This window comes from Sander lucioperca, chromosome 5 (assembly GCF_008315115.2).
Source record: "Sander lucioperca isolate FBNREF2018 chromosome 5, SLUC_FBN_1.2, whole genome shotgun sequence".
In the NCBI taxonomy this organism is placed as follows: Eukaryota; Metazoa; Chordata; class Actinopteri; order Perciformes; family Percidae; genus Sander; species Sander lucioperca.
In genome coordinates, this window is record NC_050177.1 from 22,774,444 (window position 1) to 22,793,645 (window position 19,202).

The 19,202-nt window shown below is 43.1% G+C and overlaps 1 protein-coding gene across 18 annotated transcripts in view; it reads left to right on the forward strand.

Annotated features, from left to right (window-relative positions):
• The window catches only part of robo2 (roundabout, axon guidance receptor, homolog 2 (Drosophila)), a 398,552-nt gene that overhangs the window by 313,878 nt on the left and 65,472 nt on the right, over positions 1-19,202 (forward strand). For all 18 annotated transcript variants that reach the window (XM_031297358.2, XM_031297357.2, XM_031297367.2 and 15 more), the window contains 2 exons: positions 18,450-18,607; positions 18,903-19,023. In XM_031297358.2, the coding sequence (XP_031153218.1) occupies positions 18,450-18,607; positions 18,903-19,023 (279 nt within the window). The remainder of the gene's footprint in view (positions 1-18,449; positions 18,608-18,902; positions 19,024-19,202) is intronic.

The following is a 19,202-nucleotide window of genomic DNA, read 5'->3' on the forward strand; positions in this document are numbered from 1 at the left end:
TCTCAGTGTCCCTCTGGGGTGTGGAGGTTATCAGAATCCAACAGTATCACACACATGATGCGGCATACTAACTCGACATATACTAATAGACTTATAGACAAGAAGTTCAACAATCAAATAAACGGTAACATTTTACTTGAAGGTATCTACATAAGATTGACATGACACTGTCATGACACATGAACCCTAACCTAACTCTAACCATAACTTGTCATGACAAAAACCGAATGACACTAAAAGAAGCGTTATGTCATAAACGTTTATGACTTGTTTATAATGTTTATGACACGTTCATGACATTGTCATGTCACTCTTATGTAGATACCTTCAAGTAAAGTGTAACCAAATAAACTTTTATTGTGAGTATAATTTCTGGGACGGTATCGTTGGTTAGCTTTTTTTTTTTTTTTTAAAAAGCAGAAACTTTGACCAATAGACACAAGAACAGATACTTCAACAGATTAACTGATGCTGAGAAACTGAGTGTATATGTTTGTTTTAGAGGCCCCTTTCTTCTCCAACAAAGAGCCTGGTTCTGCCAGACTTCATGCACCCTTGTGCTCCAGTATGGTGGCTATGTGTCAGGGCTGCTGAGGCCCTGTCTCCTCTCCAGGGAGTCTCCTTCCACTCGCTCACTTCATCCTCCTGCTGTTGCTGCCCTGTGGGACACGAGGCAACCAGAGCCCAGATTGTGCCACTCTGGCTTGGCCCTCTTCCATTCCTCCAACAATGCTAATTACATCTCAAATGGTAATAGATGAGGCCTCGTTAGCAGCTCTAACTCCCTTGAAAGATTCACAAACATACATCAGAGGGGCCACTGATCGGTCTGAGCTCCCTCCTTCAAAGGCTGGACTTCACAGGGAGCTGGGGGCTCGATTCGCTAATTACTCCTGCAGTTCCACCGCGCTGCCCTGTACGCCGCCTGCACCGAGCAAACCGCTTTTCTCGCATCACCAGTGCTGCTCTTAGACAGGCCTACGCTCCAACCCAGGCCAAACTACACAGGCGTGTTGAATATATAATTCAATGATCAAATTAGCTCTATGTCTATTTCTGTGTCTCCGTAAACCAGCTGCTGATTCGATGACATTGCAGAAATCAGTTCTCTCATAGTCACTGACAGTTTTAACCTCAATTTTGGAAACTCCTGTGTGTTAAGAGAGAGACAAAAAAAAATGATAGTCATTGTAGTTCTTGGGGGAAGATATGCTGACATCTCAACATTAAGTATGTCATTAGTGCTTCTCCTAACAAAATTAGCCTAATTAAGGCTAGAGTTCATTATTGAATTATCTTACCACAGAGCATGCCATTTTCTGCGCTCAATATTAGAAATGTAATTTTATTCTGCAAAGATTCACTTAATGGGATGGAAATAGATCTATAGTTCTAACTGTGTTCACTCAAGTGTGTCATCACTTTCTCTAATGTAGGTTGGTACATGTGTGTGTCTGTGTCTATGACATGTCTTTAGAGTATATGTGTATAATGTGCTTGCTTATGTGTTCTTTCTGTTTAAAAAAAAAAAACGTTGTTTTTCATCTGTTTGATTGTATTTTTGTTTATTACGTTTGCATAATTTTCACCTTTACCTGTTGAAAGCGTCTGGGCCAAATGATTCACCACCATGAAGAGAAGCTGCTCTCCTGGCTTGTTAAGCCTATGTGCGTATAAGATATTGACTGGTATATATCTCTATCGGGATCTTTATTTGTTCAGAGCTGTGGCTGGGCTCTCTTCATTGTTTAAGTGATTTAATTCCACAGAATCCCATTAGATTTCATTATCATTTGTGTTTTATTCGCTGGCTGTTGTGAAGGAGATGGAGTCAACAAGAAGATTAGACACTGCTCTAATTGTGGTGTGGTTTACAGTGAGCCTGTTTGCCTGCATCGATCCGCTGTGAGAAATAATAATAAAATGGAAGTAAAGTGATGCAGGGAAGGAAGAGGCGGCAAGTGAGCAGGGCTCGTTACTGAAGGAATGATGTATTGATCGCGTCTGACAGGGTGCTGTGGACCGATCAATCCTGATGGGCAAGAGGAGCCTGTTAGGATATTCTCCTGGGTCGTCAGGGTCACTCAGACAACAGGCAATGGGAGAGAAATTAACTCATCTAGGAAAAAAGGGTAGATAGAAAGATGGATGGATGCATAAATAATCAAGTGGAAAATGCTTGGGTTATGTAGAAAATAATTTAGTAAGGTATCATGAGGTTAGATTGTATTATGTTTTGTGTTGTATGAATGCATGATTGGGCTATGCCACCCATACAAATGAACCTGCTACTCTTGACCTCTTCCATACTGGTGTGGGAAAACAAACAAACCTGTGCAAATTAGAAGAGTCATGAAGTATGCAGGACATTTTGTCCTGCATACTGCTCTTCCCTTGACTCTTTTGAGGGATTAAAGTGAGGCTGCATGACAGCAAGAGGAATGCATTCTGGCAAAATGAAGGTCAATTACTCAAGAGTAAAGACGAAAATTACTGTCGAACAGGTGAATAGTTTTAGATGAGGGAAAAGTAAAAGCAAAAAGAGAAAATATGAAGTGTAATGATGGGAGTGTGTCCGCTGTCCAACATCTATCCAGGATGCTCTCCTTTCCCCTTGAGTACACTGTGCCTGGCCTTAACCAAGCTAATTGATAGCCTGTACGTTCATTTAAGTCAGACATGAGTGGCTGCTATTAATGAAGGTGGAAGTTCTGACAGTGCAGTGAGGGCTCACGGGAGAGTGATCAGCTTGAGGCACTGTCTAGAGGCAGATGCTGGAGTGGTGTAGAGTAGAGCAGCCATTACATTTCAAGGAGGCATTCACTGTGAACTCAGAATGAATCCTTTTTCACAGTAAAATGACCTCCATAAATTTGTCTAGGAACCATTTTTTCAACGCGTGGAAAGTTTTCCTCTATTGCTTGGACAAAACTCATAGATAATAATGATGAGGCAAGCGGGAGGTTACTCGGCAGTGGCAGACCTAAGATGGGGGGTTTGTTTGTGGTGTCTTAGCTCATATTGATGGGTCCGTCCACACTGGCAGCCTATTTGCATTTAGCTCCCGTAATTGCTGGCATTAATAGCACACACATTTACAAAGTATTGTCAGCCATGAAGTGATTATGATAATCAGCAGATGAATTGGAAAAGGCCATTTTAAACTGCTATTTTTTTTCTTCTCAAATGAGTTGATCGACTTCAATCATGTGAGTGCTCTAGAGAAGATTGGCCATGAATTATCTGCGTTAATGATAGGTTTTTAGCTGGGCAAGAGTGTTTGCATTATGTGACCAAGCAAACACACGTAACATAACATGTGTTGTTTGTTTTAGCGTGTTTGTCAGTAGCACGGTGCAGCAGGGTCATGTTGATGTAAAACATGCAACAATTACCTGGTGAGATCAGACTCCTGCGGAGGATGCTACGTGATGGTTGTCACTGTGGCATGGTGAGGTCAGGGGTCCCTTTCCTCAGCAGAGTGCTCACATGTCGCCTTTCTGCTATTTAAACAGAGACTCTTGGCCCCATCTCCTCTCATATCTCTCCTTCTTTTCCCCTCCCATTTCTCCTCCTCTCTCCTCCTGCCCTCATATTTATTTCAGTAGCAGTCCATGGAGCAGGACTGGAGCAGGAACTGACCATTTTGGCCCCTTTCTTAATAATAGCTATAATAACAATGGTTCTCCCATTAGCCAAACCATCTTCACTGGCTCATTAATGTAAAACATTTTTTAGAAGTGTAGACATTTTAAGCTTGATCTTTTTTTGAGCGCATCCAGTAAAAGGGCGGGGGTGCAGAGGTCCATGCTGAAATGGACGCAGAGGAAGCAGTCATGCATGAGTGGAGCTCCTAGCTCTTCATTTAAAGACCTCTTTTGGAGTAGGAGGATGCTTTCTTGTGGCTTCTTATGCTTCCCCCACATTCAGACGTGCTGTATGAAAATACAGCCCTCCATCCCTGCTATCATGGATTCAGTTATTCAGTTATTCATGGCTTGAGGCTGAATAATGAAAGATGGTGAAAAAACACTTCACCCTGTTTCTCTGTCTGTCTGCCTCTCTCTGTCTCTTTCTCTGTCTCTTGACTGGATTGCTACTTAGCTCTTGACTCCTATTGAGCAGGGCCTTCTCCAGTATCAAGGAAGTCGATAATATTGGGAGTCACTCAAATGACATTTGATATTCAATAATGCTAATGCAATTTGAAAATAATTAGATAATCTATACTAATCAAATCGCCTAAATCAGTGTCACACAGTCAAACAAATACACACGTAGATACGGGACACACTTGTGCACACGCTTTCTCTGTGTGCATTCCATAGACTGTTAATATTAATGGACAAAGCATCCGGTTCGGCGAAGTGCTGCAGATGCAGAAGTGCCTTAAAGCAGCCATATTATGCTTATTTTCAGGTTCATAATTGTATTTTAAGGTTGTACCAGAATAAGTTTACATGGTTTAATTTTCAAAAAACACCATATTTGTGTTGTACTGCAGTGCTCTCTCTCACTGCTGCAGATCCTCTTTTCAGCTGGTCTCTGTTTTAGCTACAGAGTGAGACCTCTTTTCTTCTTCTTCTTCTTCTGTACTATCTTTGATTGCACTGCACATGCCCAGTAGCTCAGATGTAGATCATGTCAGCTAGCTAGCTCCATAGACAGTTAAAGAAAGGCTGTTTCTACAACTTCGGTCAGTTACAAGGCAGGATTAGCTGGGAGACTTCTAAATGAGGGCGCACATGGAAGTAGTTCTTTTGTAGATTATGGTGAACTTGTGTGTGTTGTAGTAGTGCTTTGCTATTGAGAACGAGGTAGCATGCTAGCGTTAGCATGCTAGCGTTAGCATGCTAGCATTAGCATGCTAACGCTACGAGCTAATGGTTGCGGTTAGCCTGCTCGTTTCGGCTTGTGACGTCACAAGCCGTGCCGATTTTGAACAGCTCACCCAGAGACTGAAGGCAGGACACATTCAGAAACCGTATCTCACTCTAAACAGCATGGATGGATTTTTTTCAAAGTTTGTATGTGTGTGGAAGCACCAGAGACACAAAATAACACCCCAAATCCCAGAAAAAGTGATTTTTTCATAATATGGGCACTTTAAAGCTGCATTCTATCTGAATTCCAGCAGGGGGAGACACGTGCGGTTGCAAAAGGAGGTCGGTTTCTGTAGAAGTCTATGAGAAAGTGACCCACTTCTCACTTGATTTATTACCTCAGTAAACATTTTCATAATGAGTTTATGGTCTCAATCGTTAGCAACACAGAATGATGTTCATTTTTTTAATTATGGTCTTGTTGATTTTAAAATCGGCGATAAAGCAGGGGATGTTTTAGGGCGTGGCTATGATGTGATTGCCAGTGAAAGTGTGTAACATAACGTAGAGTGTAAGGGCTCCTCCCTCACGCCTCCCTCTCGTCTAAAATCGTCACATCCCCAACCAGGATGGCAGCGCCCGTAATGGCAAACTCGACGACTCATAGCAGATCTCCACAAACCAATCGGTGACGTCACACATGCTCTGTCCATTATATTAACAGTCTATGGTACATTCCCACAGAATGCAGAATCCTATATGTTTCATGCAGCCATACCATTTGTTTGGTGCAAGCCACAGCATCTTGACAGTGATCTGTGCCATCAAAGAGCCCAGAGTGATGCGGCACATGAATACAGAAATAGCTCTTTTGACGGTTGCGGTGGAGCAGAGGCTTGCACAGCACTCTGTTCTCCTCTTTTATGTGGCTGTGGAAGATGGAGGTGTTTGAAGACAGGGATAAGGCTGATGTTGTGACGCTGTCAGCCACCGCTTAATTCTCCAGCTACAGTCATTTGAAGGCAAGAAATCCAGCTCTTAGACGTGCCAAGCAGAAACCGGAAACAGACGTAATCTTTGTTTAAATGCATGCTTGCATCACCTGAGATCTAAATGCATGTATGTTGTAACACATACAACATGGGGTTCTAGTTGTGTAGTGGGTTGTTGATATTTGGGGAAGGCTTTGCCTCTGTTTTCATTTATAGTGTTATGATTTAGCCTTTGCCAAACAGACACACAGGGATTTTACACTCATTCATCTTGATTAAGGAGAATGGACACATTAACCCAGAATTCATGATCACAGTCATTTATCCCCCCATACTCGGTCATTCTCAACATGGATCTGTATATGTATGTTTGGCTGTGTGTAACCAGCAGGGGGCAGACCACCAGACAGGCAAAACACAATCTTGTGGAAGCAGTTATCTGTATGTGTGGCTCTAACTGAGAGAACTAATAAAACCACACACACTAATTGGGTTTTACAGCAACCACAGTCTCACAATGCTCTTTCATTACCCAGGGGACAGTGCGTCTGGTTATTTCTGTGTTCAGACATACAGGGGGTTTATAGCATCAGTGTGTGAGTGAGTTAGGTTCTGTATGTATGTGCCTGTATCATAAATATGTGTGTCCTCCACCCCCACTGCTCTGAGAGTGCATGTATGCTGTATGCAAACAAGGATTCCAGCAGAGGCAAAAAAACAGCTCAAATGGTGTCTGCAGCCCCACTTAATGTCCACCCCAACTACAGACCCTCCTAATGGCCCCCCAAACGTCCTGCTTTCTGGGGTTAGACATGACGATTTCAAATGTCATTGTATCACAGTGACATTTCAAGGACCTGGAATTAATCAAAGAAAAAAAAAAGTGCCTTCTGTCTTAAATGGCAAGAATTGTCACATTTGATCCAAGCATTAGATGGAATTGCCTTGAGAATTGAACTGATTTCAAGATGGTTCAAAGGCAGTTTTTAATGTAAAAGGTCTGTGCCGTGAAATTAGTAGCATTTGTGGTTTTTGTTATTATCCTTAGGTTCAAAACATATAACATAGTGTATTTTAAGATACATCAAATTGGTGTATATATATATATATGTGTATATGTGTATGTATATGTGTATGTATATATGTATATGTGTGTGTATATATATATATATATATATATACATATATATGTATATATGTGTCTGTATATATGTGTCTGTAATTTCTTAATAATGTGTTGTGGTTTTAATTACTGTATAGGGAAAACAGGCATATCAATCCAAGTAAATATTAGTTCATTATTCATTTATTATTGAAAACTCAGTTGTCCATGTATGTTGAATTGTACAATTACCCATAGATACATTTCACTTCCTTTTTGAGTGTTTGGCTGACTAGCTGTCCACAGACTTAAAGACACCCAAGTTCTCCTTGGAATCAATTGGATCAATCACTGTCTCTATTTTCTTTATAATTAGTATCAAATTACGTATTGGAAATTATAAGGCCTTTGGAATTATTTGGAAATTCTTACTCCTACAGTAATTTGTAAATACTGTATTTCCCCAATTATAGGTTCCCAATGACCACTTCATGTCTAACATGTGTCTCCATACAATCATTGTAGAGTAAAACCTTGTTGCCTGTTATCAGCAAATGTCTCTTAACGCCCTTTAATGTTCTTTGTGAATAGAACACAATTGACTGTATCTTCTCACTCTTACTAGACACATGCAGAAAGCTTCAGTATCAAACACTCCTGAGCATCATTCACAGCAGACATGTGCCACAGCTATACCCACTCTACCCCCTTCCCACCATCTATCTTTAGGAGTTCTGGCTCAGTAGTTCTAGCTCCTTGAATTATTAGCTAATTGCCAGTTGAAATCAGTATTGATTGTGTGTTGCACAGCAGCTAGTGGTATATAGCTGGTCACAAACTGGATTCTCCTACTGGGTGATATGAAAGCTGGGGACTGTAAAGATAAAGGACACTGCGTGGGTGGAAGGAGACATTTTTGCCCATGCACGCACGCATGCACACACACACACACACACACACACACACACACATATATACGGTGTCTTTTTCGCGCTGTGTTTTTGCTGCAGAATCTGTGCCCTGGAGAGCTGTGGGATCACTGTGCTGTGCTGCTGTTGAGCCACTGTCTTGTCCTTGCTATGTAGGTCATCAGTGCCCTGCAACGATATCTTTTCCCATCTGCAGTGCAGTCAATACTGTTGACAGAACTCCAAATAGCCTCGGATTAGAAGTTGCCTTATTAACTTTGTTCCTTTGCCTAAATGATTAACCTCACATCTCAAGCTGACAGAAATGTATTGGACAAGTTTGTAGTACCAACACAGTATGAAACAGGTCTGTTTAATCTTTTGAGTCTTTTTGATGGGGTGCCTGAGAAAATGTAAGGAGGGTGGAATGAACCAGGAGGAAAGAAATGGAGAGGTTTAAAAAAGAAGAAAAAAAGGGAAGGGCAGAACAGGAATGGTTTAGACACAGCGCTCTGCACTGATCCTGAGCATGGCAGCCAGTGGTGTGTTTCAGATTGTTTCCCATTTGCATGATAATATGAGCATGGATTGACACACACACACACACACACACACACACACACACACACACACACACACACACACACACACACACACACACACACGCGCGCGCACACACACAACAGGGTTATTACATACAGGCTGACGGTTCCAGCAGGCCAGATTACCTGAGTGAGTATCCTAGGTTTTTACACCATGCCCTGAAATGAATGAAATTCCCCTCATTAGCACGCAGGTTACATAAGCCTGGTGTACAGGTAAATCCAGCTGCACTGAGGCAGTAAGCTGATTACAGACGGAACTAACACAATTACTCCTCTGTAATGCAATTAACACGGGTTGGATTGTGAAATAAGCAACTGGACTGTCATGCGGATTCTCTCAAGATGTAGAGCTCCTTCACAGAATGACACCAGAGAAGCTATAGCTTCAATAAATCATTTAGATGCTCTGCTAAGCTAGTTAACGTCAGTGCATTTCAGCACACATGCTGCTGAAGTCTTTCGCGTGGCATGTAAATGCACAAACATGTGAACTAGCTATACAGTAAATTTTCTGTGTGTCTGTGCATGTTTGTTGTCTCCTAGGATTCTATTTATCTGAGCAACGGGCTAATGGACTGCATATGCATGTGACTGCTGCTATGTCAGTGCAGTATAGAGTGATCAGTTTGCTATTAATGTTGTTGGTGCGTTGCTCTGCCGTGTGCTGGACAACTGCTTTCCATACAAACTGGCAGACTCTGCAGCACAGACACTTGAAATTGTAATTTGTGTGTGTATATGAGTGTGTGGTACTTAGGTGAGCCTAATGTAGCAGTGATTTGCTGAGCAGGCAGCAGCACCGCTACAATTTATTCCAAGTATTTAGATGTTATGTGCAGCATTCAATCACGCTTGAGCAGACGCACATAATAGCACATCTTCAGGATGATAGTGGTGCTGGTTGTACAGAGGGGAATTTTTTAGATGCACATTCTGACTAAATGGTGAATTGCCTCTTCCCCCTCAATCATAAACAGCTCACACATATACATACTGGGACATGGAGACGAAAAAAAAAAATTCCTATCCATGGGTGAGGCTGTTATAAAGGTCATCTCCGTATCCAGTTTAATTTTTGCTCTTCCTCAAGAGTTAAGATCTATAAAGTGATCAATAAATCTCTTTAAATGTCTATGCATCTGGGCTGCATGTGATTTAACACCCCACCTCTTCTGCTGGCTGCTTTCTGTTCGCCACACTGACAGACTTCAGCCTCTTCTGCTCACAAATCTTCACTGTATCAACCCCTGCCCAAGCCACCCACCTAGAACAAGGCCAGACCTTTACATTTGATGGATACCAGAACTGGTTCAAAGTCCTCTGTAAGGTTCTGATCCAGTACCAGCGGATAACTCCTTAGGTGTGGGATTCTTCCTTTCAGGCAGTATTGATTGAAGGAAAGATGATCTGAGGAGGCCATTAGGAGGATTGAGGAGGGGGGAACAGGCAATGACTGTGATGGACACCTCTGTAATCATTATGCCACGTACAGCACTGCGTACAGCATCAGCCTCACATTCAGATTAAAATACATGCGCACAGGCAGCCGGACAGTAAAGGAGGATTAGTTTCAAATTTACAGCAGCCTTGATCATTTAGACTCTTGTTTGTGCCCATTTTCTGCCGCCATGTTGTGGGACTGGCTCTGCATTTACACCAATACACACATGACTGCACACCACTGATGGGTGGGGCTCTGTCACAATGAGCACAAGGAGACAGTAATGGCATACATAAACACACACACAAACACACACACACACACACACACACACACACACACACACACACGCACACACGCACACTGCATGTTTATGATGTCTCCCAGTATCTATTTGGTCCAGGCATGTAGATTGGTGTCTAGGGACAACAATCTACATCTCCTCCTGCCTGTCCTGCAGTACAGTGTGGAGCACACTTGCACTTGGGGCTCATCACACTGAGCTAGATAAAAGCTGCTCATCTCCAGCCGAGAGCTTAATTAAAACAGGGCTGCCTTAGCAGAGTGACACCGTTTACAAGCTCCTAACGGCTCTCTGCTCGCCGTTACTGCCAATCCAATTATAGACCAAAACAATAAAATAGACACGGAAGGAGCTGCAGCAAATAGGCTGGCATAAAGAAAAAGAGGGGGAAGCTGTTAAAGATTATATGAAGATTTGCACAGTGGCCTGCAGAACTAGGCTGCAGGGGTTTAATTTTCACCAAATATGCCCGTGCAAGTATGCCACACCGGATAAGCGACTCAGCTTCTGTCTGTGTGTGTGCCCGGCCCTTCTATGTGTGTGTTTTGTGTGCCAAGGGAATCCAGCCCTGTTCTTCCAGCCTGGACACAGTTCAGCAACATCCTGGGGATTATCTTTCCCTGTGGAAGGTCACTACCTCAATGGCATTAGGCCACAGCTCACACCAATATGCTGAAGACACACACAGACAGCATTTCAGACTTTTTTTTCAGATCCAGCTAATTTCCTGTTTTCAGAATTACTTCTCTAGTGTGACGGTGTGTCAGAGCTGGACTTGTGACATCTGTTTGGTAACTCACAACCAAAAGGCCAGAGTTAATGAGAGTCCCATGCATTTAGCCTACTTCTAATGTGTTACACAATGCTGATTTAAAGTCAGTTGTCTCCCCAGACTGGGAGACCTAGAGACTACTAGAGTTAAATATTACATCCAGGGTGAAAAAGGAAACCATGGTATTACAGAACTTTATTCTTGATAAGAATCAAAACCTCCTTTCACATCAACATTTAGAGATAGAGCAACTTTTCCAGCTGCTAAAGGGAGTTTGCTTTCAATATTTTCAGATGTTTCAAAAATACGGCTCACTGTTCACCTCTCAATGTGCTTACTCAGCCACTATTACACTCCTAATCACAAAACTCCAGCAGCTCCCATACCATATTATCTGTCATGTTTAGATGGGACTGATGCAATAGGAGACTGAGAGAGAAGACATTAACAAGAGACATTTGCCTGTCTGCCTGAGTGCACTACTTCCTCTCCCCTTCTTCTTCTCACTTTACTTCCTCTCCGCTCTTCCTTTACCAGATGCAGGACACAGACCCACCTGCTCCATCATGATGCCTCACTACCTCTGTCTGTGCTGTCTCTGTGCTGGAATTGGCAGGAAATCAATCCCACTCTCATCTTCAACGCCCTCCTCCCCTCCCCTTCTTCTCCTTCCTTCACGTCTTACTCCCCCTTCCGGCTGTAAAGTGTCCATTCTGGACTGAGCACAAGCATCAGCACAACATCATGCCTTATCAGAGCAGGCACAAAGACCCATGGGCACATTGTTCGTCAGTATCAGCCAGCTCCAGTTTCCGCGCACTGTCTGCATCTGCCAAGCCCCGCAAACACATTCATGACCATAAACAAGACAACAGAATGAAAACTGGAGTGGCCACCAAAATCATTTTGGGGCAAAATGCATCTTTAATTGTAGCGCCTGTTAATTACAGAGTGCTATGAGAATGGAAAAAGATAGGAAGGAGGATACAGCACATCGTTATTTATTATGCAAATGTATTCCATTTTAGACACAATTAAGTGATTAGAAAGCTGTCGCTCTCTGCTCTCTGTCTTCTCCTTGTCCTTACTTGTCTTTTCCTTTGCTTTTCAGCATATTACTGTAATGAAGCCATTACTTCTTCAAGTGAATTTTAATGAGTTTTTAACCAACATTTTAATGAGCTATACATTACCATAAAGCATGGATTAGGCTAAATTGAATTGTGTGTGTGTGTGTGTGTGTGTGTGTGTGTGTGTGTGTGTGTGTGTGTGTGTGTGTGTGTGTGTGTGTGTGTGTGTTGTGAAAGGAACAAGGTTCATTAAGAGTTAATTATATTGTTTCTCAGGAGCAACACTGCACATTGTTCCTGGATCGGCCAGCAGAATGGCCCACTGTGGGCCTACTGTCATTATGGTGCTGCCCAGGGGCTTGTTAGGCCAAATTAGGGGTGCTGTTTGAAAAATGAGCTTTGAACAGTGCTGCTGTTTAAATAAAGATGATTGTTTAGGCTTATCTACTGAATCAGAGATAGAGGTGCAGTATGTGGTATGAGTTTGATGGAATGCACCCCATTCATTTACTGCCAGCCCCATCTATTCAGCACCTTTGTACTCCTCAGCACCTCTTCAGGTTGACCTTGATCAGGCATCCTCCCATCATCCCTTGCTGTGTTGTGTTATGCCTCGCCTATTTTCTCTCAGCGTTCTCGCTAGAGCACACATGCTCTGTCTCTTTTATTCCATCCAAGTCTCTTTTAAAGATGCACATTTCAAATGATATCGCCACCTCTGATATCCCCCCACTATGCTATCGCTGCCCACCATATGATTCTCTTTACCTTCGCTCTTTTCCATATTTCCTGCATCTTATCTGTGGAAGTGACAGTGTTATTTACAATCCCTTAGCTTAGGATTTGCAGATAGGGAGAATGGTGGTGGAGCTCATATCAGGCTTGGCCATGGTCTATGGAGAATGATCAGGTGCGCATGTACGTATATGGCTTCATCTGCAAAACCTCATCTGCAGTCAGTGCAGAGAAATACCTTGACAAGCCAGTGGAAGTGACTGGAGGGGGCTTGAAGCTATGCATGGGACAACACTGTGGGATTGGAAAAACATGAACTATGATCATGAAATAAAAAAGAAAGACAAAGAATGACCTGTGATGGGGATAGGAGAGAATAAGACAGATAGAGAGAGATGGTGATGAGTTGTGCTAATGATGAGAGTCTCTACTCAGTTCTCAGAGGAGGTACAGCCTTGGGCACCGCCAGCCGGACATATTTTTGCAGCTGTTTCTCTGCTCTGACCTGCAACCCTTCAGTGGAGGAATATAGGGGCTATGTGTGAACCTGCTGCTTGCCTGCCTGCTGAGGGGGTAATTTCTGCATCTGGATGGGGAGCAAAGGTTACTTCTGGCCAGTGGGAGGGCAAATGAGCGAGTCAAAGCCGGAGAAAAAGCTTGCATCCAGACAAATGGAGCACATCTCCTTTCATATTGTAGTAATATATAGTGTGGCATTATCCTTCTCCTGCCTTCAGCGTCAACAGTAATACAAAACATCAATGACAGCACATAGAGTGGATTTGGTATGTTTTGTCAAGTGACATATATATTGTCTCTCTTCTCTAAGGGTGGAATTGAAAACGGCGGTATTATAATAGCACTCTGCCGGATGAAGCGCAAAAAGCACTTGAACAAAATGATATTATAGCTTGGAGCTACCTCTCTACAGCTCACCCAGGTTGTGTGTGTGTGTGTGTGTGTGTGTGTGTGTGTGTGTGTGTCTGCATGGTTTATTTTCTAATCAGAGTGTGGGTAGAAGGTGGTAGGTCTGGGTGCTGGGGTATGGCCCCGGGCTTCTCGCTGTTGTAATCTCTCTCTGTGTTTCTTAGCCCCTGACCCCGGGGAATATCTATGAAAGCACAGAGGGTCTTTTTCTGCAGTGAATAGAGAGAGAAAAGTAATAACCACGCAAACATACACAAACTTTCACATTTGCAGTATTAGAAAAAGATACCAAGCCCTGCAGCTTTTAAGAAACGTTTCACAGTTTATCAGGTTTTTGTATATTTGTTTTGTGTGTGGTGAATGTCTATCAAAGTGATGTGAATGTCAGAACGGAGGGAAAAAAATGAGGTTTTAGACATCAGTCTGTGGTGTTGTGGGGTGAGCGCAACCTTTGTGAACCATAGCTAGGTACGCTCCTGTAGGTGAATGCATTTGTCAGCACTTATCTCAGTATGCAGGCCGGACGTTTTAGTCAAGGCTCCCCACTAATCTTACGGACAGGCGGTGTCACCCTCCAGTGAGTAATATCTTGGGTGGGAGAAGAGGGTGCACTCCTCACCTGTCCGTGCCCTGCCACCTCCTTGCTATGATGCCGGGTGTTTGTGCTGTCATGTATCTGCATCGGGAGGATTTTTTGTGTGCTGAATTTACCTTATCTTATTTAGCTTGTATGTAAGAACACATACGCACGCACGCACGCACGCACGCACGCACGCACGCACGCACACACACACACACACACACACACACACACACACACACACACACACACACACACACACACACACACACACACACACACACAAACACACACACAGACAGAGACAGACCTCCTAATGGTTGCTGGCACAGGCCTCCCTTGCCAATGTAGGACAATCTGGTTTACACAGTATAGTGTGGGTGTCTCACTTGTGTTTTTATTTTGGCAAAGACCTCCACTCTCAACCCCTTGGCTGTTTCACAGTGCAAGTTGCAACCTGACTCCCTCCCATTTAAGTTTGAGGTGTTGAAACAGTGCCAGCTGAAACTGCTGCACATTTGCCAGGCATTGCCCCTCTGCCTGATGCTCCTTCATTCAAATTAGCCCAATCCTATGATATTTGGGAAATAAATAAAATAAATGAAATAGGAGAAGCAAAGGCAGATCAATATTATTCAGATATGGGTTATTTTTAGCCTGCAGCTGGATTGACAGATGTAGCACTTGCTAACAGAGGGGTAAATGTAAAAAATGTAAAAATATGTAAATATTAATAAGCTAGTAAGCAAGATGGCAGAGTTTGGGGCCTGCTGGAACTCCATGGGAGGTGAGATGTTTTCAGTGGAAGAAGAGCTTGGTGTTTCAGGGGGATAGAAAGGCAATTACCTTACGTCTGTTGGCTGATTCGGGCTTGAACACCTACAGGGCCTCAGAGTTGGAGCTGGAGTTCAGTTTCTGACAGCGCATACACAGACTCACTTAATGATACGTACATATCAGATGCACTTCACATAGATTAACAGAGAAAACAATCATGTTATGATTCTAATATAAAAGCATTCACTTGTCTTATGATTAGGGCTGAACGATTTTTGAAAATAATCTAATTGCGATTTTTTCCCCAAATATTGCGATTTCGAGTTGATTATTTTTTTAAGCTCTTTGTCTTCTGTATTATTCAACAAAGAATAATATAATAATGTATAGTATGAACACACAATTACACACTAGACAGTTAAATAAGTAAAAATATAGTGTACACACACACACACACACACACACACACACACACGTAATTTTTTACAGTGCAGAGAGGAGCTGCTTCCAGCCCCTCACCCTCGTGAAGTTGCGTGCTGCCGTGTGCACTTGTTCAGAGAGGCTATCGTTGCGTTAGCTAGTTGCTGGTGTTCTTGCCGTGGGATTAACTGTACTAATAAAACTGTTGAAACACCGCGGCCACGCTGCTGTGAAAGCTCCCCGAACGTCATTTATCAGAGTCTGGTTGTTACCCCTCTCAGTGGCAGATCCTCCACTCATATCTTTATAACGGAGCTAACCGCTAACCGGAGCTAACCGCTAATCAGAGCTAATCGTTGCCAACCGAGCCTTGAGTTCTGTGTGCCTGTATCCATTAACTGCATGTATAGACTCAAGCCCGAATAAAACCCTTCATTTTATTAAAATGGCTGTAAAAGTTTTAAACTACAACTCAGAGTTGTTTGAATGACAGAAATCAGCTCAAGGTACAGTGTAGCGTTAGCATGCTAGTTGATGCTTTCTCTACGGAGTGCAGACTGATTGCTCTCGTGAGTCATGTGATGAAATCGCAGCCTTTGCGATTAGGAAATCGCGTTTTAACATATCGCGATATTATCGAAAATGCAATTAATCGTTCAGCCCTACTTATGATCCCTAGTCTTGCATTGCTGGACCTATCTCCACAGTGCTGTGTCAGTGCTAGAGTATGGTCTGGCTACACCGCTTATCTATTCTGTGATAGGCGAAAAAACACTCTGGCTTATTTGTATTTCTTTAAACCAGGATGCATCAATGTTGATCTTGCAACATAGATAGCGGAGATAGCGGAAGGGGAGAGACATCAGGCACGTGAGAGATGCGTCGGATGTCAGGCTTTATCCCAGTAATGTACATCTGTTTAGCCAGACTATAGGATCACTGACATAGGGTAGTTGAGCCCACGGAGGAGCCTGTAGGCAACAATGGGAGAGGTACATGCTCATACGGTAATGAAGCAAAGCAAACGTTACACTGAGGGGATGAATATTTGAGTTGTGTGTGTGCTTTAACTGTAGGAGGTAGACCTTGATGACCTTGTAGTTAGGATTAGATAGTGTACTAAAGTGTATTTGGATTGGCCCCTCCCCTCATTTACTTAGTAAATGTATCTGTTCAGAGTGTTGTCTTGGTATTGGCAAGCCCTGAACCAACACATAGGGCATAATCCCTTCACCAGTGGTGTGTCATCTGTTTGCTTGCTTGTAGCTGTTTGCAGCCCAGTGTTTATCCTGTCCTCAGCAAGTGTGTGTATATTGTATTTTTTTCGCTGGATCATGTGGCTACTCTCTTTTTATATTTCTGTTTCTACACGTTGTGTATTTATTTAGATTGCAGGGTAGGGATGCATTTACAGTGACGTACCGTGTAGTATTAGATCAGATTAGACAGCGTGGCACAAGCACCTTAATGATGCGCCTAACGTTGGTTTCTTTTGTCACCGTTCTGTTTCAAAGGAAATTGATTCTGACAAAATCCCATGGGTGCTATCAGTAATGAATGGAAAGGAGTAATTAAATCCAACGTGACATTGAAAAGAACAGGCTGTGTATGGTCCAAACCTGGCTATGATTTAAAACAGCAGGACTTCTGTTTGTAATGCAAATACAGAGAGCCCAGTGGTGGTGGCTGTTATGCCCACACTGGCCAGGGGGTCCGCCACTCTGGATATGGCTAATTACCTTAGCTCTTATAGGGCAGCCCTGCATTAGAGAGAGAAAACCTCTACCTCTTCTGTATTCTCTCCTAATACCCCTGTGTAAAGGTTACATTAGAATTCATGTCACACAAAAGTCCCACTCTGTACTCATGTGCATCCCCAGGATAATTGGGTTGAAAGCTTCCTCTCTTCTTGTTTCCTCCTTGGTCTAAATAAATAAATAAGAAGACAATGGCCGTGCGGCTTTCTGTAGAGAGGGTAAGAAAAGTGAATGAAGAGATGAGAGAAGCCTGGAGCGCAGGGACCAGTTATCCCCTCTCATAATCCCGGCCCTCCCCACCATTGTCCTCAGTGCTATGTGGAATTTACATAAGGACCTGTGGTACTGCCCTTAATTTAGCCCTCCTCAAGCATCTTTAAACATCCTCCAACAAGCTCAGTCCTTTTATCCTTCAGACGAATCATGTGTCCCTCGCTGCCGTGTGGAAGGACACTGCTGGAGCTGAAATACCTAAAGTGCTCCTCCACGGATTAGATTTATTGTAGATCAAATGAAGAAAGATCTGTTTGAGTGAACACAGCAGGAGAGAGCCAGAGCGACCCCCAGTTTGTACCCTTTTAATACATTAGGTGTTTGTTCATGTATTGGTATGGAAGCTGGATCCTTCTAGTTTAGCATGTTTGTGTACGTTTGTGCTTTCACGTTAGCGTGCTCCTGTGTGTGTTTGTGTGTGACAGCAGCTATCCTAGTTTGATAATGAGCTGGTGTTGTGTGTTTGGCTGAACATTATGTCGGGTGAGAGGCTGTCTCTGTGATGAAGGGCCTACCTGAGGGTGATTAGATACAAGGCCACAGTTGTTCATCGGACCACCCACTGTTTTTTTTTTGTGCGTTAGCGCGTATCTGGTTTGTATGTAAGTGTGTGAATGTGTACATGCTTGCAAAGTGAAACAGTGTTGCACCCCTGTGAGCTCTCACATGTGACTGACACCCGGCTTCAGGGCATTCTGTCTCTGTTTGTTCTGCTACCTCCACAGGGACCTCCATTAGCTCCAATTAGCTTTCACGTGTGCTTGCCTTGTCAGATGAAGCTGCACATCCCATTTAAATAGCCACAATGAAAGCTGCATACATTCACGCTGTGTTGTGCAAACACCTTAATACATATGAAGATATTTTAATAATGGAAGACTTTAACATTTCGGGATTTAAATTCAACAGTATGCTACACAACTGCACTCTTCCTGAATCGTTTCCTCCTTTTTTTTCCCTCAGTGCTGCGAGATGACTTTAGACAAAACCCGACAGATGTGGTAGTGGCAGCAGGAGAGCCAGCAATCCTTGAGTGTGTTCCTCCCAGAGGCCATCCTGAACCCACCATCTACTGGAAGAAAGACAAAGTGCGAATTGAGGACAAGGATGACAGGATCACTGTGAGTACTGTTACCATTCATTTGAATACCTGGTCTCAATAGGAAGAACTACTGTCAATGTCCCTAACTTTATTTTTAGTCCCTGGGCACATAGGAAAAAAAGCTCTTGCTTCTGGAGTGGTCTGCCATTCAAAACATTTGACAGTGTTTTCATGTGTTGGAAGCAAGCGAAGGATCATTCCTTCGTTGCTTCAGTGCATAGGGAAGAGAAAAAGGGGACAAATCTTGAGTGACAGTGGAAAAAAATCTAAATGTATTATCTATGTATTTAAGGAAAAACTTTTTTTTTCTTTAGATTCGAGGAGGGAAGCTAATGATCTCCAACACAAGAAAGAGCGACGCTGCCATGTACATCTGTGTGGGTACCAACATGGTCGGAGAGAGGGACAGCGAGACAGCACAAGTCACAGTGTTTGGTAAGCTTCATTTCAGTCACGACCACTTTGTCAAAATAGATTCATTCATCTGCAATTTTTATTTGACGGTATGGCTCTGTTCTGGGGCCTCCCCACATTTCCACGTGCATACGTGGAAAGCCTTAAGCGGGGAGAGCAGCAGTGCCGGATCCCCATAGGGTACAGAACAGAGCAGCATC